Source organism: Taurulus bubalis, assembly GCF_910589615.1.
Source record: "Taurulus bubalis genome assembly, chromosome: 1".
In the NCBI taxonomy this organism is placed as follows: Eukaryota; Metazoa; Chordata; class Actinopteri; order Perciformes; family Cottidae; genus Taurulus; species Taurulus bubalis.
This window is the reverse complement of record NC_136589.1, coordinates 22,930,896-22,956,192: the sequence shown is the minus strand read 5'-3', so window position 1 is coordinate 22,956,192 and position 25,297 is coordinate 22,930,896. Positions and strand designations below refer to the sequence as shown.

Here is a 25,297-nt window from a genome sequence, read left to right as displayed (position 1 = left end):
TTTATGCTCACTGTCCCAAATGCCAGAACGGAAATGGGAAAAAGGGATTTTGTGTACTCTGCCCCTCATCATGGAATATGTTGCAGAATGTTTAAAGCTCAGAGAACTGATACCACTGACTGCTTTTAAATCTAGAAAGAAAGAAATAGAGGCAGGTTCCCAAAAATGTAAATGTTTCTTAAATTGACTCTGTTACGTCATTGTCTCTTAGCTTTTAGTTTCTTTTAACTTGTATTGTTCTGTGTTTTCTGTCTGTAACTGTGTTTTTTTTATGATGCTGCCTGTCTTGGCCAGGTCTCCCTCGAAAAATAGATTTTTAATCTCAATGGGACTCTTCTGGTTAAATAAAAAATAATTGCTGCTTCATGATAAATTATATTTACCACCTTTTCCTCACGTTGTCTGCCGTTTGGGGCTGTGCAGGTGGGTTTTACGAGAGCTTTTAAATTTTGTGCAGCTTGTTGCTGCTGGGAAAATATTTAAGACAGCTGTGAGACTGGATCGAAACAATTTGCGAGCTATAAAACCATAAATAACCATCTCAAAGACTGCAGAGGCGCGTGCAAATAGTTTGTGGGGTTGTTGATGAGCAACACCTTTCACTAAAGTGATTAGTCATTTGACCCATTTTTCACATAAAGATACCAGAAAGTGCTGCTTTAACAAGCATTTCATCTGGATCGAGCCTAATATGGCATTTTGATTAGCACTTTCCTCGGCAGTGACTGATCTAAAGGTCCTAGATATTGATACCAATCATATCACCAGAAAAAGGGAAAACATTTTTTTATTGTGAGTGCTTAATTCAAGTCCCACTGGTAACAGTTTAGTTATTAACTAGTTGCGAAGTCATCGAAATAGATGTGAACAAAAAAGACCCACCACTGAGGATACTGTTCGCCTCAAGTGGCGCTTACGTTGCAATTATATATGGGAGCAATCAGGTTGGATTGGATGAGATATTTCATTCGATAGCTCGTACTCCATGTAGCTCCACCCAGACGATGCATCCATGCTGGGGTTTTTTTCCCCGTTAATGTCTAGTTGTTAGCTACGTAGTTACACTGCTGAATTGCATACGTTATTCTTCTTTGGAAGTTACCATGTAGACTTCAGGCCATGCATTTGTAACATTTTGAGTCACAATTAATTTTGACAGATATGTAGCACCTCCCGCCAGAGTATCTTTTCAGCTTCTTCCGTGTTTGAAAGTGTCCATATGTGATGTTAAGCTCTCCTTCTTGACTGAGATTTTAACTGGAGTGTGTGCTCACCTTTTTTTCATATGCATCATTTCAGGGAGTTCAGCCACTGGAAGGTGAACAGCCTGGCAACAGAGAAGAGAGATTTTCTCAGATCTCCGCTGCCCTTAGCGCCGGAGTTCCTGCGCAACCTGCGGTTACTGGGGCGACGGCCGACCCTGCAGCAAATCCACGAGAACCTCATCAAGAAGTACGGGACCCACTTCCTCGTCTCTGCTACCCTGGGAGGTGAGGTGACACCTTTATTTTCGGGGTTAGGAAAATGTCGTGACGCACCAAAAATAGAGGAGCTCCTCATTATGCGTCTCAGAGGAGTTGTAGCCCATATAAGTGCACTGCTGCAGAGGAGTGTGGGATATATACTGGGTTCCTTTTCAAGGGAAAGGGTGAAAAACTGAAATTGCAACAATATAACACCTTGCACCTGCAGCATTCAACCAAGTCTGTTTTCCACAGTAATTTTCCGCTCATCCTTCCCTCTGATGAACATTGCGTGCAGCTACAAGAGTTCTACAAAGCAGAGGCGGGATTAAATTGAGCCATTTCTCAGCATATGTCTCTTTTTATTGGATTCCTTTTCAGCCTCGATCTCCGAAGACAAAAGTAACTCACAAAACGCAATCGCGAGCCGTATCGATCCCGTGCCCCCCCCCCAACAAGACAGGACGGAGACCTTTGTTGCGCTAAAAGAGACGATCTTATGATACAGTATTGATACACCGCTGATCCTGATCCTCTCATTACATCCCAGATACAGAAGTACAGTTTTTAGTCGGTTTTAGCGAACATTCTAATAAAAATCCACTTAAAATATTGATTAAAAATGATCGTATAATGTTTGCAGTTGATTTAATAGTGTTAAACTACTACTACTACTAATAATAATAATAATAAAGACAGTTATCATCACTGTCAGAGTGGAGATGTGTTGTTTGTAGTCTGTTACCTGTTAAACAAACTGCATTGAGTATTTATACAGTGTGTGGTATTTATACTGTGTTCTGTGTCCTGCTTATACACGCAGGATCGATTTCTACGGGCGGAATGCATCTTATTAAGTGTGGCTTCAGCTGCAAGGGGTCCTATATAATAATAATCATAGTCCCAAACTTTGGCACGTATCTCCTCCGCAACGTTGCCAGCACATGCGTCAAAATTTTCTAAGATATTCGACTGGCCGTTTTCCCGAAAAGCACCGAAAACGGCGAGAAATTGGCCCATTGATTTGAATGGGGTATCGAGTGTTGCCAGCACATGCGTCAAAATACATCAAAACGTGCGGCCTGATTGGGAATCGTGTGCTATGACTTTTCTAAGAGATTCGACCGGCCATTTTCCCGAAAAATGGCGAGAAATTGTCCCATTGACTTGAATGGGGTTTCGGCGTGAAGAGAGCAAAAAACACTAATCTTTGTGCCCATAATTTAACGTAGAGAAATGATTTTAAGTTTAAAACGTTGACAAAAGTCTGGAGTGTATTTGCCTAGTTGGGCATCAACCTCCATGTTAAATCGGACCACAATTTTCTCTCGACGGAAACGTGAGCACTTTATGAACTGAAGTTACACTCTCATTTCTAAATCCTTACAAATATTTAAATAGACGGAAACGTTCTCAGAAGTCTTGTGCTTCTCATGATTACGTTATTTTTGCGATGGGATCCACGGTTGTCTGTAAAATACAATAGTTTGAAAGGTTGTTTTCCCATTAAATCCACATTCCTGTCTCCCTCTGTGACAGTGACACCGCTGCTTCAATTTAGCCAATCATGGCTGTCACCACGACAACCGGTGACACAAACGCAGGAGGAGCCAACTGACGTTGGTCAGCTGACAGCTACAGCCTTAAGACACTCATATTTTAAACTCTACAAAAAACGTTTCACACACACATTCTTATATATCATACATTGTTAGACTTCGACACACACACACACACACAATGTGTGTGTCACTTTGAATCAGGACTAACAGCTCCACGGACGCTCACGTTCACATTATCAAGTCCATAACAATATTCAAGCATATCAATGCGTTCGGTTGCTTGTTTCCTCTCTGGTGAATGTACTATATTGGAGATTTGAGCATGTTTTTGCCTCGAAATATGGGGTTCAACAGATGGTTTGGTCGAAAATCTGCACACACATATGACTTGGAGATATTCAGTCAAAGGCATTGTAATGCCTCCTGTCTGTCTACCTGTCTGTCCATGAATTAACTGTATCGCAAATGAGGGTTATTGTATTAAATAGAAAATAAATACACAATTGTACACAATATTTGTTTATGTAATCACGTCATATGTTGCAGAAAAGTGCTGTCTCGTTCATATTTACACCATCAATCCCTCACAGTTATTGTTGGCATATATATATATATATATATATATATATGTGTGTGTGTGTACCTCAATAACACATCTCACTACTAGTAATGTGTATATATATTGCGACGTCTTACGGCAGTAGTAGCCACACTTTCAACATTTCTTGCGAAATTTTCTATTTTATTAATAATTATTCTCTTCTACACTGGAATTATTTTTTTAGGCTCAATGTTTAGGATACACTGAATGACTGAATGAAAGGACGATACATGTTGTAAAAAGTGTTTTAACCAAATGGTAAATCAGAAAACAGATATAATATTGGTTTAATCTGTGATCGTCTCTGGTTTGAAACTCCAGCGATCAATCCACTCAGCTGCAGCGTCCAATCACATAACAGATGAACAGTGAGGAGGCGTGTCCAGCGTTAAAATACTTCCTGGAAGCCTGCTCTCGGGGCTCCTCGATCATGACTCCTCGCTCTTCGATCCTCACTCCTCAGAGCAGAATAAGGCTGCAGTCGAATAGTCCATTTTAGTTAGGAACCTTCCTAACTGAGTGAAATGACCCGGAAGTATCTAAGTGGCTGCCATGATAAGTGCCAGTCGAATTGTCCAAACGCAAAGGAAAGGAGCTTCAATGCTTCCTAATTTAGCTCCTTTAGCATAGGAACCACTGGACCTGCCTTTTCGAAAGGAAAGGAGATAATGCCGACCCACAATTCCTTGCGGCGGCAACATTTAAAGTGACATATCATTCGGGTGCTCACGAAAACAAACGATCATGACCGACAAACGCAGATCATGTAAATAACCGTTGCTATAACTTGGAAATACTTTCAATAATCTGTTAAACCTGCTGGCAAACTACGAACGTTATGTTGCTGAAAACTGCTGTAAAGTGATAAAACTGACGTATTTGATATTCTCTCTGGTGTTGAACTGCAGCTTCAGCCCTCATTCTTTTTTTTTATTTGATTATTTTATTTGTTACAGAAGCTTTAATGAAAGAGTTAAACTGAACGAGCTCTTCAGTCTGAGTAATTTTTCTGATGATCATCTTTTTAATTCAACTATTTTGTCACAATACAATAAAACACTATCAAGTCAACACGAGTTGTGTGGTGATTCATAAACTGTTGTCTGCATATTTTTATGCTCCGATTATAATCTGCATATAGATAAACCATAACAATAAAAAGAAAGATGAGACACATGTATGACACACATCGTTTGTGGGATAACTTATTTAATTCAGCATATTTGAAACTGAACAGTTTAGTAGCTTTGTACTCTCTGTGAAAAATACGTTGGTTTCACTTTCATATTCCTTCGTTCATTTCTATTCCAACCTCGTTATTAGAGTAATACTATGAACCGGGTTGTTTGTCGTTATGACACAACACTGTAAAAAGACAGATGAAGTATCTAAGCTGCGCTTTTTGTAGTCCATTTTAGGAACATTGTAGTTTCACCGCTGGCTGCAGACTGACATCACTAACATGCGCCTGCCGTCGCGTCATAACTACGTCGCTTAGGGAAAGTGGAGTCGGATTTGCTAAACACTGCAGTTGTCTTCTCCTAACTCCTCATGAATTCTCCTTCCCATCTTTTCTTAACCCCGTGACGTTTTCCACAGAGGTTAAGGAAAAGTGCTTTGGGTTAGACGTTAGGAGGTAATTATTTGACTATTCGACCGCAGTTTAAGAGCTTTGGGACGGCCGTCAAGATGGCGGCGCAGAACCACTTCCGCTTCAATCGAGGAGCGAGGAAACGATAATTGAGAGACTTGGGATGCACCCACACACGGAGCGACAAGAGAGACCCGATAGTTGGAAAAAGTACGTGAGTCAGAGAAGTTATTTCACTTGGCGCTCCAGAAAGATAAATGTGGATTTAACCAGAGCCTTGAACCAAGAATGGACAGACTCTTATGTTTAATATGCCCACAACCAGTTCAAACGCTGTATGTCTCATATTCAGCGATATTAAAAGCAGCGATGTGAAGCGCCACTGCGAGACAAAGCACAGATCTTTGAGTAAAAGGATCAACTCGCATCCGAAATTAAATCACAGAAAAGAGGCCAATCAGAACTCAAACACATGAACAAACTGACCAACAATGACGTTAACAGAGAGGAGAAATGAGCTGAAACAAGTGGTTTAACAACCAGGTAAAGTCCCTAAACACACATTTCTCTTTTTAGATGCAAGAATATAATATCTTGGCTCTTATGATTGACATCACTTGACACCGCAGGACAATTCAGTTAAATTCATTTTTCTAAAATTAAGGACTTTATTTAATTTATTCATTTAATTGATAGTCAAATTTTTCAAAAGCTTTCTGTTCTAAATTTTACTTGAAATAAGAGAAGATAATGTATGTTTTAGAGTATGTATTATTTATAATTATTCCAGTTAAATTGGAATAATAAATATTGTTTGGATGTTAATTAATTGAACTTTATTTAATTTGACAGTTAGTTGTTGACTACGTACAGACGTTAATACAACTGTTGGTTACTTCAATACATATGGCACAAAATCATAGAGCGCAAATTTGACATTATTGTGATGTTCCCGGACCTTTGCATGAGGACGTTCTCTCTAACTGGACCTTGCTGATTTTAGTTGAATACCCCTGATCTAAGCATTCATTGAATCAGAGTCAGGGGTATTTAAAAACCTCCTGTTTTGTGAAGGGAAGACGATACGGAAGTGCTCTAACCTGCATTCTCTCTAAAGTCCACCAGGAGTCGACGCCTCTGGATATATAGAAGTCTATGAGAAAATGACTCTACTTCTCTCTTGATCTATTACCTCAGTAAACATTGTAAACATGAGTTCATGGTCTCAATCTCATTTTAAGTATTCAATATGTTCATTTTGTCAAAGTCAAAACATCCACAAACCAATGGGTGACGTCACGGTGACTTTGTCCATTTCACTCTAGACAGTCTGTAGTAAAACCCCACAGTGGAATTATATAATTGTTGCACTCACTTAGATACAGTATAATGAGCTTTAAATTGGGACAAAACAGAATCATTTGAAGCAAATGTTACCCATACATCTTCGAAAACAGGCCACGTTGGCTACCCCCTCATTCCCACACTGTCCACATGGAAGACAATCTCCGAACAATCCCTCTGATGTTTAAGGTGAACATTTCATCCCCAGCCATCTAACTGTGGCACCACTTATCACTGGCTGTATGCAGTGGAGCATCAGCGTGGGAGATAGAGATGAATGCAGTGGCAGACTGATAGTTAGATTCTATATGTAATTAACGGCCTCCACTAAATGGGATGAGCCTGTCTGCATGCTGATTAGACCGTGGTTGAGCGAATGCTCACTGATCCCCAATCTAATTTTTCTTTTCTCTTTTGTTCTTCTTTGCTTGCTTTCATAGGGCCGTCTCACCAGCCGGGGTTACATTGAGCTGTGAAGTATATTTTCAAGTGAATAAATTGACTTGTTGACTGAAAACACGACAGATATGGCTTTGGTAGTGGTTGCCACCGGTCAATCACAAGATAGCCCTACCCTAAAGCATCCCCTGCTTTCATGTTCATTTAGTAAATGATAGTCCATTTAGATTCAAATGGTCCATAATTAACTAAATGAACATCATGCTGTATTGAAGAAGAACTGAAACTAGAGATAAAGACCATCAACTCATGTTTACTATAGGGAATAAATCAAGAGAGAAGTGGGTCAATTTTCCTCATAGACTTTAATACCATTAGACCCCCTGATGGCCAATCGAGAGAATGCAGGTTTAATACATTTCCGCATTGGCATAACTTTTTAGAACCGGAGGTTGTCAGCTGCTCCTCTCTATAAAACAAACAGTAGCGAAACAGAGTTAGGCAAATTCAGATTTCAACACCTACTAATCATAGTAATCTTGGACCAACAAAGACAGCCGTTGAACTGATCAATGGTAATTTTCTCATCTAGAGCTGTTTTTTGATTATAATGTGGGATTGATTGCTGGAAGTAGTGTACATGCCATGGGACTTTTTTGTTGCACTGTGGAATGTTTGGATTATACAAGTGAATGCTCATAATCAGATTGTAATTTGACACAAGTACTATAAGAGTGGGTAACTGTTTAGTAAATTAGGAGTGAATTACACACTTCTAGTGAAGGTGCAGTCAATAAAATGGTGCCTTTAGCTCAGCCCTGTGGCAGGATAGGAAACCACACCAACTAAAGCTAACGCATTATTTTTTCAGGATTTGACATAAATTATGCTGGATTCCTGTTCGCTAACCGATATAAGATGGCTCAAGATAAGACAATAATCAATATTTCCATTATACTCGATGTGAGGTGAATTGGAGTCAGCATGCCTCACATTCAAAGGCCGTCATTGATTCCCGTTTTGTTTTATAAAAATGTGAGAGAATGCAACACAAGCAGCCATTTTTTTTTGTTTATTAGCATTAGCTAATGCTATTTTGTAGCTGATGTCAGCTAAATTCCAAAATTCTATGTCCAACAATTAGCCAAAAGTGTGAGCTCCATCGATCTCTGCTTTCAAAATCCTGCTTTGAAATTCAAGTAAAAAGTTTGTGTTGAATTCAGTGGGTGGGAGTTTGGAGCGGTTCCAGTAAAAATAAAGCCTACGCAGAGCAGTGCCTGCTTGGACTTTTAAATGTTTGAAATGCCAATAACTATTTTAGGTAACAGTGAAGTGACGGGCATTGATCGATAGCACTTGGATGTTTTTGTTTTAAGACTTACTTATTGTCCTTTTCAGAGTTTATGTCAATTAGCCAAAAGCATGTTCATAAACAGGGCTAGCAACGTGCCACACAGCAAGAGAGGTCAGGGATCGATTCCCAGGCGAGACGGGCCTTCTGTGTGAGTTCTCTCCCGGTTCTTCAGCTTCCTTCCACAGTCCAACGACATGCAGCTTAGGTTGATTGATTACTTTTACATGCCTGTAGGTCTCTGTTTCGATGTGTCTGAAAAACACAGTGAGACTGTTTTGCCAAGGAAATGTCAAAAGCAGAAGTTCAGCCTGCTGCCCTGGCATGGTGAACTGTTATAACGGAAGTGACCCTTCAGTAATTCTGCCATTAACAAGATCACGACACACGTCGGTCGACAAGATTGAAAAAATATATATTTTTTAATAAGATAATCATGAAAATACCAAAACTGACCAGATCTATCCACTGACTATTGATTCTGCAGGAGAGGAGTCTTTGACCATTTTCCTGGACAAGCAGAAGCTGAACAAGAAGTCGGAGGGTAGCAGCAATAGCTCGGTGGTGTCTCTGGAGCTGCTCCATCAGCTGGCCGCTTCCTACTTCACGGATCGAGAGAGCACCCTGAGGCGACTGCACCACCTCCAGATTGCCACCGCTGCCATCAAGGTACTGTACCCATGTAGCGACTTAGCCTCCTGACATTAGGCGGCATGTCCACATGTGTATTTTACACTACACTGTCGAGTCGAGCCGGGAAATGTCCTTTTCAGTACGAAGCACCGGTGAAAATACTGGTGTTTATTGGCTGTACGCAGACTTTTGAGTTTGCAGTCCTGCAGGTCCACAAACGGCCACGCTTCAAGGTAGACGCGTGAACATTAAGGCTCCTATAAAACTGTCCCTTTTGGACGGATCACTCCGAGCTGTGCCTGTAACAAATAGCCCCACTCCCCTCGCTCTCAAGGTATGCACACAAGCAATCTATTTTTTTTTAAAGATTATTTCCAAGGTGCATCATTGCTCAAAAGCTGCGAGAGAGACGAGCGAGGGAGAGAGAGAGAGAGCAGGAACATATTATTTTTACTAAATGGCAGGCTGGATTAGAAGCACACTGCAACCCACAGAGGCACAAAGCGAGGCAAATGTCAAGTTTCTTTGAAGTCCCAGTTGAGGGGGAAGAGTCTATTTATGCATACTGGACTTGACTGTATGCCATCTGGACTGGGTTACAGGCTGGGGTGCGTTCTCTCGTAGGTGTGCGTGTGCACGTGGGGGGGTTAAAAACATCTGGTCATTTTCATCAGTTCTGATCAAAGCTGCTGCACAAAGTGACACAAATTCTAGAATTCAAAGTGGTTCAACAACCTTTTTCACCTTTTTTTTCTATCAGTTTGTCAGTTCTTAACACGGTCTCGCTGTTCATTGTGTGTACCCTTTGCACACGACACTCGACTCACCTTGACACAGTGAGGCGTCATTCACCCGAAACCCATCGCCGAGCTTTAGCTCTCTTCATCGTTAATTGCAAAGAGGAACGGATTTATGTCGGAAATCCACTCCAAGAACTCAGAACAAATTAATCCTATTATCTCCTGCGGCTGGTTTTACCCTTTTTTTATTTTTTTCTCAGGCAAAGCAGAACCGATCGTTACTTTTTTTTAGCAGATCTGTTGCTGCTCGTGCCACGACAGCAGGTGAGTGGGTGGGCGGACTGCGCTTTCATGCTTCAACTTAAATATCGAATCGCATTGAAATGAGTAAATGCTGGATGTCAACACTGTGAGCTTACCGCCGTGTGTGCACAGGTGAGAGTGACCGTTTACTTTGCCAAGAGTCAATTCGAAGATGAAAACACTTGATTGCTCAACACTGTATTTTATCACGAAGCCTTGTACGGTTCTACGTGAGATACAGAGAACACATAAGGTCTCCCGGACTCTCTGGAAATTGCTTTTGATTTAATGTGAGAACATGAAATTTGAATTTAAAGAAAGTCTGTTGCAGATAAACTCTGAGCAATACAGTTTTTGTATCTATTGACAAGCTTTATCACATAAAACCACCACAAAGTTTCAAGTATGCTGCATCTCATAACTGCTTAAGCATGAGGCTACGGAACCACATTATCTGCTTAGCCTGAATTAATTAGGGGCTGAAATCTACAAATTTGCTACATTTGTGTCTGCAAGTGAGTGGAACTGAAGCAATCCCCTTATCTTTTGCAAAGAAGGCTACAATTATGAATAAATACGTTGAATAGCAAGCAACCATTAAGATCTGTTCACCGCATCCGTTAGCCTGGTTCCAATCCATCCAGTGATATTTAGTCAAATACACTCAGGCAGGAGAAGCAGTGTTCAGCTGCATTTGTCCAATTTACCAGCGTGACTTCAGCCACTTTCTGACAATTTGTCGGATCCTGTGGTTTTGTCTGTGTGTAGCTGTGTTTGCCAAAAAAGTATTGATGTTATCAATTGTATTTGAGTAGAACAATATGGAAAGTCATATTTACAGCAGAGGGATATCCTTAAAGTAAATGCAAATCATGCAATAACAATACATCTACAATTAAATATCCCAAAGGGCCCAAAAAGTCCCAGATGTAGTATGTGTCAAATAGTAATGATTTTAATAATTGCACACTTTCTCCACAAAAGTAATGTCTCAGTTAAGGTGGAACCAGCATTATTACTTGTTCTCACGTGCCTCCTTTCCCTCCAGCGGGCCATGCAATACGGCCCAGGTCTTGCAGTTTGGTGTTGGCACTGATGAACAGTATTGAGAATACCGATATAGAAATGGACAATCTTCTCTCTGATGGTCTCGTTTACTTATGTACGTCATATAGAGTTGTCCATATTAAATTGAGACTGTTTCAGAACCAGTTAAAAGTTCCTCACTGTGTAAGAAATGAACCATTACAAACCAGGCAACTGGCCTGGATCCCAAAACTCCTAACGGTCCTTTAAAGTGCGAGGTGTACTGTATGTCAAATTGTCCTACATGATTTTCTAAGGATCAATAAAAGTGGATCCAGCCTTAAGCATTATTATTAAGTGGCTCTGTATAGCACCTACTTTTTGATTTAGTGATGGAGCAAATTAACAGCCAATGAAAAATATTTTTTTGTGTTAACCTCCAGGGCTCTGCAGCCTGCAAACAAGTTGGCTTTTATCTTTGCTGCAATAACTAAAGATGCTTTAAATCACACACTAAATCATGTATAGCCGTGTGGAGCCGTTATGAATGGATCCATATACATCTCATTGTAAAAGACTGGATCAGGCCTTCCAACAAATTGTCTTTTCAAACTTTTCCCCCAAGTCGTTCCCCTTGTCAGAAGTTAACACGTTGAATTTGAAGATTAATGGGCATTGAGCAAGTTTTGGAAGGAATGTTTTTTGTTCGATTGCCACAATTAGAGAAATATTTAATGGTGCCCTGTCTTATATCCTAAAGCTTTTTGTTGTGTGTTCACCAACAGAAAGCAAAATGCCTCATGACTGGGATCATTAAAGGCGTTTTGACAAGCCACAGTCTCGTCTGTCTAGTCTGAATCAGAGCGGAACTTGATACCTTTTGGTTTGTTTAGTTTTTTAGCGTTGTTCACAGTGCGCAGATCAAAGCGGAGCAAATTAATAAATTCATATGCTGAGAAGAGCATGTACGAGGGAGCAAATTTATATTTTTCATCTCGGGCGCTGACACTTCTCTGACTGGAATCGCCGCCAAAGTTTCTTCTCGCTTTGACCAGGCGAACAAATCCCTTCTCCAGTTTATCCTCGCCGCCCTGCGCCTATTATCAGACACGAAAATGTCACCTTTTTTTTTTTACGTTTCCTTAATTATCTCCGGAATCACAGCGTTGTTTAACTTCATTTAAATTGCTTAAAATACCGCAACCCTTGTGAGAAGATAAATATGTTGTAGAAATTTCCCTGTGCTGTGCGACTTGTGTAGCCCCCACCTTTGTAAATCCACGTCACAGCGCAAGGGGGAAGGCTTATGCAAATTTTAAGGCCAGACAGCTCTCAGTGAGAGAAGGCTTTCACATAGAAACAGTGATTTTCCCATTTTTCAACCGAACGACACAGTTTTTTTACTAAAAATAGGTGCCAACACCCAATATGCTTCAATTTGCTTGCATATTCCGAATATTTAGGTCATGACCTTTCCAAAAAGGTATTTTATTAGTATGTGGGATGTTGGTAAGGGTCTGAACCATGGAGGTCGTACATGTCGGTGATCGCTCCAAAAGATATGTTTGAGAAATCTTGCTTAGATCATGCTGGATGTTCATAGTTATGATCAAAATATGGTATAAAAGTAATTTTATTGAAAATATAAAAATGTTTCACAAAAAAATTCCGAAAAAAATTATATAAAATAATACAAGTAATATAACTAAATGGGGTTCATACGACTACTTGAACACGGGGAACAAAAGTAGAAAAGTAAGAAAAGTGGTAACATATGGTTCTACGGTTTCCAAAAGGTTAAATCTTTAAGGACGTCACTATTTTAGTGGACTGCCATTGGGTCAGATTATGTTCTGTTGGGCAAGTACTGGTCTCACAGCTACCCAGATGAACCGCACCCCAAGTTTGATTAAAACTGACTAAATGTTGGCTTGTGGAGGCGCCCTAAAACTCTAGTTGTAAAGGTTTTTAAAGAGAGATTAGTTTCAGAGTGTCATGGTCATTTTTCTGTCTCATTGTATTATGGGCTGTTCTGTGTGTAGTTTCTTGAATCCCCTGTTCTGTGAAAGACCATTTAGCGACGCACATTGCAAACAAGTTTATGCTATAAATGTTGGAGTATGAAGCATTGATTCAGCCATGCTTTTAAAGTAAAGTGGCCAAAGCCATCTCAGAAATATATCTGTAATGCATTTAATATTCAGTAAATACATGTACGTGCCACTTTTTCTTTTCTCGATTTAGTATCTTAACTCGTTTTCAAGGGAAAAAAAATCTACAGCTTGAAGGTGACTCTGCATCAGTGTCTCTGTGTTCCCATCACAAAGTGGAGGAAAAGGACATGAGAAAAGAAGGAACTGCTCTAAAATGCATGGTAGGATATATCTTCAACAGTCAGAGTAACACCAGCTGTCAGCAGCAAGGACACACCAACGACTCTTTAAAAAGTAGTAGAAAGCCCTCCACGTCCGTCCACCTCGTACATTTCTAGCAGTTTTGCAACATTAGTAAAAGTGATATTAAAATGGGGAGAGTTGGATGCAAAAGCAGAACATAAGGCAGGAAAACGGCAGCGGCCATAGAAGTACCGTCTGCCAACGGAGAGAGAAACAGAGTGATTACAGACAGAGCTCAAGACACCCCGAGAGGACGGGAAAATCAACCCGACATTGCAAGTCAAATGTGTCTGCTGTCTGAAAAACAACTACAACGTCTGAAAGGAAAAGAACCGCATTTTCAGTGAAGTAGGCTGTACGGAATGCAGCGTGTCGGAGTTTGAGGGGAATCTGAAGCCAAATCCAAACCGAGAATGAAAATATCAATCTGTTGTAATCCCTGAACACCACGGGCATAACGAGAGAGCAGAAAAATCCAAACTGACAGCTCAAAGTGATGGAGAAGTGATCCAAATTTGACTGAAGACCAAGATTAACGCCTGAAATGTCCATTGTGTCATTCAATTAAATGATGACTGTTATAACATCCACAGCTTTTGATAGACGCCAGTTATCGTCCGGCTGTGGTTGTATGTCAGAGACAAAATAGGTTGGAAACTGCTGCCCTATGTCGACCATGTACATCATCGGTTCAAGTCTGGGAGACAAGACCTGGGTTTCTCTACTCTCTTCTCTCTCTCAATCAAGTGCTTACTATGAGTCATAGGCTCATACATAATACATAAGTGTTGGTTATTGGGGACGTTTGTGCACCAATCAGGTTTTAGCAACATTTGACTCAAAATCTGATGTCAATTTATTTTTTTCCCCCAAACTTCAGCTTTGCAAATTTAGACAAGATTCCATCGTATGGGCTTATTCCATTAATCTAGTTATCCATTTTCTGCTGCTTATCTGGGACTAGTTCACCGTGGCAACAGGCTTTCCAACACATTTCCGAACCACAGCATTTTCCCTCCATTGTGGTCTTGAACCCCAGGGTCTCCAGTCAGGTGGAAAGCCAAGAATACATACAAAATTATATATATATATATATATATTTATTATATATAAATGTGTCAAATGTTTTACACCTGAGACCATGTGTAAAACACTATTTTCCCTACACCACAGTTCTCCCTTATGACAAAATAATCAAATGATATGTGCCTGCATACATTTGCATAGCAACGATGTAATGCAACGAAACAGATTTTCATGAAACAATTCAACACTTTAAGAGAAGATCATACATATGTTTAATCTACCTAATTTATTTCACTCATGGCCATTGACGATCAATGTCACCTTAACAAATGACGGAAAAAACTAAAAGGCACCTCTGAACCTGAGAACATGTCAATGTGGACAGAAATAAAGCAGCTACCCTCCTTGAAGACCGTTTAGGTAAATACTCCCATTTTCAGCAATTGCATTGCATTGCAAACTCACACACACACCAACAAGTGCACAAACACGCCACCACTCCCACTATAGAGTGGAGCATCCTTTGCATGTCTCTGCTAAATGAGGATCTCTGCTATGAACCACCTGCCGCGTGCGTGTTGCCAGATCAACTCCTCGCCCAAGAGGAAAGCGACGCTGAGTGGGAGGTACTTGACCCGTGTCCATGTACGCCTCTGGGCTCTGTGTCGCTGCCACGCCGCGTGGGAGGTGGGAACGAAATACATTATCTTTATCTCTGGCAGTAACGCGCAGGTTCTCTCAGTCACGCATCTAGTTGAGGCTCCAGTTTTGTGAGACAAAAAAGAAAAGATCCTCTGTAACACCTGTGTGAAATGTGCTGTTTGGAAAAGAGGGAGAAACTGGCTGTGTGTGGCGCAAAAGAGTATTTTTACCGCAGTGCCGCCGCTTTCAAGAGCCAAAATCAGCGGGGAAACTGCAGCCAGGCACTTTTCTCCTCTATACCTCATTGTGTTGTAGTAAACAACATTCTGTAGCGATGAACATTTTGTATTAACCGGTATACGCCATACAGTGATGTAAATAAAAGCTTCACAGAACTGGAAAAATTATTTCACCTCTGAATCTCGACACCTTCACTGCTACTTAAATATCCCATCATTCTTTGTGGTGTCAAAAAATGCTGCTTGAGGATGTCATGTAACAGGAGAAGTGACTTCTGCGTAGTGAATCTGGCATTTGTGTTTGGAATTAGTTGGCAACAAAAGTCACAAATCGTGGTTTGCAACTCACATTTCTATTGAGTCCTTTGCCCTATTTCTCGTACCTGGCTTACTGAGTTAGCAGGCTAATTGTCAGGATAAGATGACTTAGGTCTGGCTTTCTCGGTTTCTTGAAGCAAGCTTAGATTAATCACCATAGCAACACATCCAAAAATGTAAACCTGCTCCCGGGCAGGCTTACTGAACTTCACTGGATAAACTGGCCACTCCCACCAGACAAAAACGGCAGCTCACTTCCTCATTGATGAAGGAGCGATATTAGTTATATTAGTTTTATAGGGAGAGAGTTCTTTCAGATCGGCAGGATCCATCCTTTACATTATGACTTCCTGTACGCGGCGCTATAGATTTTGCCGGCAAGAAATACTTTATTTACGAGGACATTGATCACCACAAACGCAGCCGATCGCCCGTCTCAGACAAAGACTATCACCCGCTGCATGCCGCGCTGTTCTTAAGTTTATTTAGCTCTTAAGAAACTTATGGATGTGTTGAAAGCACTCATAATTATATGACAGTGTTATTAGTACACCATACATATCATTATTGTAGAACATGATTAAGTTGATCGTGATAAAAATACAGAGAATCACACATAATTTATTTTCACTGCTTCAATTGATTGAATTTCTGATTATGAATAATACATACATACAGATCCGCTCATACATATTCAAACTCCTAGTTATATGGTAATCTACACATACATGTATATACATGTAGTACATGATTCATACGAGCATACAGTACATCTACCTCATAAGTATATATTTATTCGTAAATATAATCTGATTGATTTGGGTGATGAAGCACTTAAAATTTGCCGATACATTTTCTCAACACTGACGCATTTAACTTGTCTGATATATTTGTGACGCTTATGTCTCGCAGCGAGCGCTGTTAAAGTTGCGTTCACGGCAACAACGTTGCAAAAACTTTGGAATATTCGCAATGCGTTTGCTGTGAATGACTACGATATTGACCTCATATGCCTTCATGATCATCTCCTGCTTCTCAGTAGAGAAATAAAAAGAGGTTCCTCTGAGTTTATTTGCCATTGTACTGTTAGAACTTTGTGGTGTCAGTGCTCGATTATTATCCCTTCTGAAGAGGAGCGGGCGCGCGCATTTATCCAGAAGACTGACGTCTGGCTAGAATTAACGAGACCGTTTCAGCGCGGATCAGCCGTGAAGAAACCCAGGTAGCCTGTCAATCATCTCGCTAATTTAAGATGGACATTAGGACATTTGCTTGACTTCGTTTAGCCAGGTACGAGAAACAGGGCCCTGTAGAGGATTTAGAGGGGAACAAATTATCAAAGTTTGAAAAACAAAACAAAAACTGTACATTTGGAAGATTACGCAAATGTATTGCTTACTTTTCTTGAAGGATTAAGTATAATTCTATATGTTTGCCCATTTCATCTTATCCGTATAACAGTAACACAGCCAACAATGTGCCAGTCCGTCTCTCAGGCTTGAAGACTTCCCTGTATGGGGTACTCGGTCCCAAGCCCATATACATCGTTTATTAACTAATTTTTTTATGAGTAAGTCATGTCTTAAACCAGACAGGCACTGTGTTTTTTTTGCAAACATTGCTCAAACAGGAAGAACAAGTGTATTTGTTGGGGGGACTATTTTCAGCTGCGGATCAATACACTTTTTATGAGTACTTACAGCAGCATCAGTGTATGTGGGATTGAGCCAAAATAGACTCCCTTGGTAATAAAGGAACATGTTTCATGGAGCCTAGGAATAAGATATCCCAGGCTTTGGATGCTCAGATAATACTTGGTTTGTGTTTTTTTACGACGTTTGTTGATAATAAGAACAATAATCTATTTAATTTGACAGCTCTGCCATAGATTCTACCTTTACGAAAGGTATTGTTGACATTGTTTGGTTTATTCAATTAAATGTTTGTTTCTGAGGCCATAGTTAAAGATGGTACTGTACAATATGTTGACAGGTGTTGTTTTGTTCTTTTCATCGACGTACATGTTCAGAATATTAGAAGCAACGACTTAAACAATGCAGACACATTTCATTTAATTATAAACTGAACGTTAGAGGCATATCAAGGAACCCATTGGCTATCGGTCTGACAGCATTGTATCCTCTGTGGGCTACAGCCAAGATCAGTTATTGGTCAAGACGTCCTCTTGCGGAGATAAACACGACATTTACAAAACACACATCTGCATATGAATGGAGATACATAATAAAAAAACAGCTAATAATAAGTTAAATAGTCTTCAGACCATAACTATATGGTTTCGAGATAACATTTCGGCCAATGTTTTTCGAAGCTTATGCTCTCCATGCAAACTGTTTACCTGCCTGAAACCACAGCTCAAACGTGATTGGCCAGAAATACTTATGGCAGAACAGATGCATTGGATTGCAATACATTGTACAGATGCACCTAACACCTGCCTTGGTTTTTTTATTTCACTGCTTGTTACATAACTTATTTTATATCATATCAAATATAATCATATCATATCCTTGTGCACAGGCCTGCTGTTGGGCCTCTAATTATGTGGTAGAGCAGTTTTAGTTGAGCTCGGCCTTCACATTCAGATGCAGGAGCTCATTCAAATCCATATTTCACTTTTCACTTTCGCAAGATGAAAACAATCTTTTGATATACAGTGCATTGATAAAGTGCTTAAATTGGCATAAGAATGTAAATAATATCAGTTTGTTAGATCAGTAATCATAACTCTTCTGAAAAAGGGAGAGAAATACATTCAAAAAACAAATTTACTTTCAGGGGCATTTAGAATAATGCACATTGTTAAATAAACATACAAATACAAAATACTAAATGGCCCGGGTTGAAAGATCCCCTCAGTAAAGGGCTCTTGGGAGTTCTCAACAAAGGCAGAGGCGGGGGTGGCAGCTCTCTGGCGCGTTGTCATTGAAGTTGCTTGCATGAGTTACAAACAAGCCCAGCGTGTATTGGTGTTACACAGCTCACAGCTATCGGCTTTGAAACTGTTATGGGTTCTGCAAACAAAGAAAGTCAAGTGAAAAGTGCAGACAACAGGGACAGAACTTTGGATAACAATTATAATCAACACTATCAAACAGAGATGAAATGATGGCGGAAACATAGAAGTGTAAATCTTGCATTCAGAGCAGTTAATAAAAAAGTTTTCTGTACACTGAGAAAATAGATCCATTGTGACTTCTCATGTCGTACCCTTTGGCCAGGATCAAACTTGGCCAAACGCCGTCAGCTGCAGTGATCAGGATCTTTCTCCGAAAACCTCACCACTGCTGTGTTGCTATACGGCAAAATCCGGTACCGCCCGCAGACGGCCAGCAGGAGACGGTACCGGCTGGACCGTCTGCATTGAGTTAAAGCTTGAGAACTGGTGTTCAGTATTCGACATTGGACCACTGTGAGACAAGTTGATTTGGCCACACACTTTATTCATACGACGGTGGTATGACATCTTCCGAACATTTCTACGGATTTCCAGCAACACGAGCAACAGTGAATGAACACAGTGTCCAAACAACCTGTTTAGGCAACACAACTACTCAGTTATGTTTGTGAAAGGATTGTGGTTTGGATTAAAATATGGACGTTTGTTTCTGAAATAAATACAGTGACATGGATTGATGTTGATCTGTACAGGTGTATTCAGACAGCAATTTGCAGTGCAAGGGTACGTCCCAAGTCTCCTAACTGCATCCCCGTTTCCCTCACATCTTTTCAAGGAAACCATCCAAGGAGAGAAGAAACAAGGAAATGTGTTTTTCAGAGAATTGAGACGTCCTTTCCTCTGAAGCGACGTCTCTTTCTTATGACGATGTATCAGCTGATCACAGCTGGAAAGACTGTTGATCACTATACTAATACTAATAAAGACACAATACTATTTATACCGGCAGAATGCATTCGTCTTATTTATTAATGATTGCCGTCTGTGTGTTTGTAAATGACCCAGAATATGATTGAGCCTAATTCATTAATTTGTGTTCAAGAGAAACCACAATGTTTCGGGGGAAATTGAAATAACATAACTCCTCAAACCCGACACTCAGTAATGATCAGCCTCACGTGACTGAATAGAAATTATGATAAATGATGTAAAAAGTGTTTTGTCTCTCCAAATCTGATACTAATTGTATCTGTAATTGAGGGAAATAACAGATCATGAGACATTTTTTTCAATAAATGTAGAACGTTATTTGTGGTCCTTTTGTTGTTCAGACGTACAATGAACGTATATTTTAACCAGATGGGGAATCAGAAAACTAATCAAATATAAAACTAGAGTTTAATCTGTGATCTGTGTTCTCTCTGGTATGAAACTACAGTGATCTTTAGAAATTCTGTTCAGTCCAATCAGCTGCTACGTTCAATCAAAAGAGATCCGTCCTCGATATTCTGGTTCAAGCGACGATTGAGGATCGAGGAGTGAGGAGATGACAAATAAGAGACTTGGGATGTACCCCATGTCTAATTGCTCTCTATTGAACTACATGTTAAGATGTTAACTGTAGCTAGTTAGCAACCAGACAATGACCTCCTGTTCTGAAAAGTAAAGCCAATGCAGAAGTGTCTTAAACCTGCATTCTCTCTATTGTCCACCAGAGGGTGACTCCTCTGGTTGTATAGAAGTCTATGAGAAAATGACTCTACTTCTCTCTTGATTTATTCCCTCAGTAAACATTGTAAACATTAGTTTATGGTCTCAATCTCTAGTTTCAAGTCTTCTTCAACACAGCATGACGTTCATTTAGTAAAGTAAGTTAAGTTCGTTTAGTAAATTATGGTAATTTAGAGTCAAGCAGACCATAAAGCAGGGTACGCTTTAGGGGCGTGGCTAAATTGTGGTTGACAGGTTGGTACCATGGCGTTGTCTACGTTTCTTACAACTTTCATCTTTTCACAGCCACAAACCGTAGTCCACAACGTATACACAAACTATGCTTAACATACAGTGTGGGATATCCTTCTCCGGAGAGCTCTCATTTTTCTTCCTTATTCCATAATATGTTTATGAATCATACGACTCAAGGACAAGTGCAAATTTTCCACTCAAATTGAAACATTTGCATTTTAATTAGCAGCACCCAAATAGAAATTCCCTATTAGTTAAATCTGAACACACTCGTAGAAGGCTGAATTAAACTTGAACAGAGAGCTGATTTTGTTCCAAAGTCAAAACAAAAACAGGAGTGCAATGCAACAGTTGAGTCTTTTTCATTATTAAAAGCAGAGATTATTTGCGCCCTCATCTCGAGTAACAACTCAAAACAGCGTCTTCCCCCACCACTAATCACCCATTGCTTCTCGCCTTTATGTCTCGCTTATCTTTGACTACATCTCGGCGATGCCTCTCTCGGAGATGTATTGGAGAAATGTATCATTTTGCAGAGCCTTGAAGACTAACTTCCATTTCTTTGGATAATAGATGTAATCTCCATGCAAGGCAGAGGCTATTTTGAGGCTGGCAAATTCAAACGGGCGGCGCCAAATTGCGTGATTAAGCCGGAGAATGGCTCGGCCAGAGGCCGCACTCTGGAAATTAACTATTTGTTGCGTCCTCGCTCATTCATTCTGGATGTTCTTTTTTTCCTTTCATTCCTTTCTTCCCTGGTCTTTTGTCTTTTTTTGTCTCGAGCTTGATCTTGGAACATTTGTGTGCCCTTGTATACACTCGACTTTTGTCTCACTTCCTCTTACGCCTCTCTTGTCATTGTGTTGCCCCAATTAGCAGCGGACTATCTCTCTCACAGCATGTCAAGTAGGATGCTGTTCATGTATCATATTTTCCATTGCATGTATGAAGCACTCCTGATGTCTGTGATGTGTGGGAAATACTTATTTTTGAAATGGAGCTTAATTGCGGAAATGTCAGGGGCACTTCTTCAGCTCGGGGGGTTTATTCATTCTTGTGGGAGCAGACACAAAATGTACTTCCTACTGAGACATAACTGTGAGTGAGGGACTCTCCTCTTTGTTTCCTCCACACAAAGAGCCAGAACGGTAGAGGGCTAGTAAATGGTGTGTAAGAGAGATAGCTTGAAGACAGCAAATAGGAGACTATTTAATCCAAGGAGGCTGATCCGGCTGACAATCTCACAGGGGAATCGCTGCAGTGGTGGGAAAATGTGGTTATGAAACAACGGTTTATTCCATTCCGGCTATTTGGGGGTTCTGAATGCTGTTTTTTTTTTTCTCCAATAAATCATGATATATTGCCTATGTTGGTTCAAATCGAAAGGAGTCAGCTGACGTGGTTCGGGCATCTAATTCGGATGCCTCCTTGACGCCTCCCATTAGAGATTTTCCAGGCACGTCCAATTGGTAGGAGACCCCGGGGAAGACCAGGACACGCTGGAGGGATTATTCTCCTGGCTGATCCCCCAGAATGAGCTGGAAAATGTTGCCTGCTCGGCCGACCCCGGATAAGCGGCTGATAATGGATGGATGGTTTAAATATCAGCCTGCTAATAATACCGTTAATACAAGTTTTGAAACGACTTGTGCTTTCAATCAATCTCCATATATGTATTTGTGGGACCATCAGAGCAGCATCTTGGCAATGGCCTCAGAAAGGCTCAAAAGCAAGACAAGGTTGGAGGCAGAGACTACTGGGCCCACCCCTTCCTCTTTAGCTGCAGATAGCCAGTGGCCACGGGGGAGCTGGTGGAGCCAAGGGGGAGCTGCAGGTTCTGGAGATCCGTCTCTGTCGAGACAGGACATGACTACAAGCTTCACATTGTCTAGTTTACCGGATTCTTATTATACAATAATAATAATAATACATTGCATTTGTAATGCACTTTATATTTAAACAATCTCAAAGTGCTACAGAATAGGATAAAACAAGAACATTTTTAAGATATATCTAAAAGCAAAGCCCATAAAAGATATTTTAGCAGTACGCTTTCTTAAAAAAATGAGTTTTTCGGTCACGTTTAAAAGCCTCTGCAGTCTGTGGGGCCCTCAGATGGTCGGGGAGGGAATTCCACAGCCTCGGAGCTGCAGAGGAAAAGGCCCGATCGCCCATAGTGCGGAGCTTGGTTCTGGGAACTTGGAGGGTATTTTTGTTTGCAGAACGGAGGTTGAATGAGGAGGTCTGGGGGGTGAGCAGTTCTTTTAGGTATTGGGGGGCATGTCCGTGAATGCACTGATGAGTGAGGAGGGAGAGCTTATACTCAATTCTGTGCGGGATGGGGAGCCAGTGTAGTGATTTCAGAACGGGGGTGATGTGGTCGTATTTGCGGACTCTTAGCAGGATCCTGGCAGCGCTGTTTTGAATATGTTGTAGTCTCTGGATGTTCCTGTTAGAGATTCCGGTAATCCAGCCTGGACGATACAAAGGCGTGGACAAGTGTCTCTGCATCTGTCAGGGTGAGTGTTGGACGGAGTTTGGCGATGTTCCTGAGGTGATAGAAAGCTGTCTTGCAGAGGTGTTTGATATGGGTGTCAAAAGTGAGATTAGGGTCCATTTTAACAACAAGGTTGGTGACAGATGTGGAGAGAGGGACGTTTTGACCCGAGAAGGTGATACAGGTGATGGTGGAGGAGCGGAGCTGATGTGGTGTGCCAACTAGGATGCTAGACGTTAAGATGCTTCTGTTTTTGAACTGTTTAGCTGAAGAAAATTGAGTTTCATCCACGTCTCTATGTCCTCCAGGCAGGTGGTGAGTGTGGACATAGAGTGGGAATCAGAAGAAGTGGGGGTTGTCCTCATATAGAGCTGTGTGTCATCAGCATAGCAGCATACCCAGCACTGAGCCCTGGGGCCCTGTAACATAAATTACAGCCTCTTTAACCATGATTTTACTCATGGTAAACGTTTCTCTGTGTCCTAAAAGACGGCAAAGGAAGTACATTGGTGTTAGATTTGGAGGACTTTCACTGCAAACCTGCTGCTGGCTGGATTGCCACCTGGGGAAATACCCTGGTGCCCGTTGCAATAATTGGTAGTTTATACCAAGGTACAAGTGCTATGACTGCCATGGAGACGTGGTAGTCTTAGCACTGGTTAGTTACAGGGATTCTCTGTAAAATACAAAGTCCTTCACGTACTGCATGTAATCTGCTATTTGAGCGTAATAGGTCCTGAAGGATAGGAAACATACAATGCAAATAGAGTGGGAGGAACCGAGGTCACAGGGGCCCTTGGGTCAAAAACAAGTCATGTTTTTTTTGCACCACGGTTGTGATTTATACAAATATTTATACATATTTAATACATATGTACTGCTTTCTCTCTTATTTAATCAGTACAAATACATAATAAATAGTCCATGTAAGTCATGTAACTTTTTTAAATTTGTAATTTTGATCAATCAATGGATCAACACCATATTTAATGCCTCATCTTGAACTACTGATGCGCCCATCACAAATATGGTTGCATTTCCACACAAACACACGGTCATTATCAGACCAAGACACCCGACTCAGCTCGAACTTCCCTGTGTGTCTCTTCAAAGTTGAATCTCTCTCTCTCTCTCTCTCTCTCTCTCTCTCTCTCTCTCTCTCTCTCTCTCTCTCTCTCTCTCTCTCTCTCTCTCTCTCTCTCTCTCTCTCTCTCTCTCTCTCTCTCTCTCTCTCTCTCTCTCTCTCTCTCGTGTGTGAGCTGAGAGCAGGTGGTGGGGACAGAGCGTGTGCATCTTTTTGTGATTTCACTCTGTTAATGTTATACTTTTCACACAGTTTATTAATCACATAGTAGTTTATAGTTTGGTGTTTGGTGTATTTAGTGGGTTTATTTTTATTTATTTTTTGCGCTGCGGGTAGCCGGCTAGCACCATGGCTGCCCCGTGCTACAAACATTTGACACGGAAACACGGGGTGAAGGTCTGTGCCACGTTCCCCTGCAGCGTGGAGGATGTCGGCCTCGCTGTGGGGGAAATGGTCGGCCACAGCGGCGTGGTGTCGGCCGCTCGTATGAACAGTGCGGTGGTGGTGTTTCTGGACCGGGTGGAGAAGGTGAACTCCGTCGTCGAGACGGGCATCACCGTGAACAGTTGTTTCTTGCTCCGGTAGGGGAGGGTGCTCTGGGTGAGGAGATTGTTCCGGGAGGGGAGGGTGCTCTGGGTTAAGTGGGAGAGGATGAGGTGGAGGCTGGTGTGAGTGGTGTGTGTGTGAGGCAGGTGGAGGAGAAGGCAGGTGAGGAAGGCGTAGAGGCAAAGGAGCAGGAAGAGGACATGGAGGAGCACAGTGTGCTGTGGAGTGAGCAGGTGGAGGAGGCGGAGATGGAGGAAGTGGTGCTGGAGGAAGCAAACAAAAAGAAGAGTGCAGCAAAATGTAGGAGGTCGAGCAGGAGGGGGGTGGCAAATGAGTGTGTGACTGATGAGAGTGCGGAGGATGGGTGTGTGTCGGACAGCAGTGATGTCGCTGTTTTTAACAGCAGCCAAAAAAGCAAAACGATTACACTTGAGAAACTGAAAGTGTTTTTAACAAAAACCAAGAACCAGCAGGTGAAGGTTGGCGACCATTTCCCAGACCTCGGTCTTTTTATCGCCTCGGCCAGGCTCCACATGAGCCAGAAGGGGGAGCCTGGCCTCACAGAGCAGGAGGGTTTTAGATTAAAAAAACTCGTCACCAAAGCAAGGCAACAACAAAACACTCATGGAAGGGGCAATTCTGGAAAGGTCT

The 25,297-nt window shown here is 41.2% G+C and overlaps 1 protein-coding gene across 1 annotated transcript in view; it reads left to right on the top strand.

Moving 5' to 3' along the window:
• brinp2 (bone morphogenetic protein/retinoic acid inducible neural-specific 2) overlaps positions 1-25,297 on the top strand; it is a gene marked incomplete at both ends in the record, with an annotated part of 144,356 nt that overhangs the window by 40,189 nt on the left and 78,870 nt on the right. Inside the window, 2 exons of the mRNA XM_079216273.1 lie at positions 1,300-1,490; positions 8,799-8,980. Coding sequence (XP_079072399.1) covers positions 1,300-1,490; positions 8,799-8,980 — 373 coding nt within the window. The remainder of the gene's footprint in view (positions 1-1,299; positions 1,491-8,798; positions 8,981-25,297) is intronic.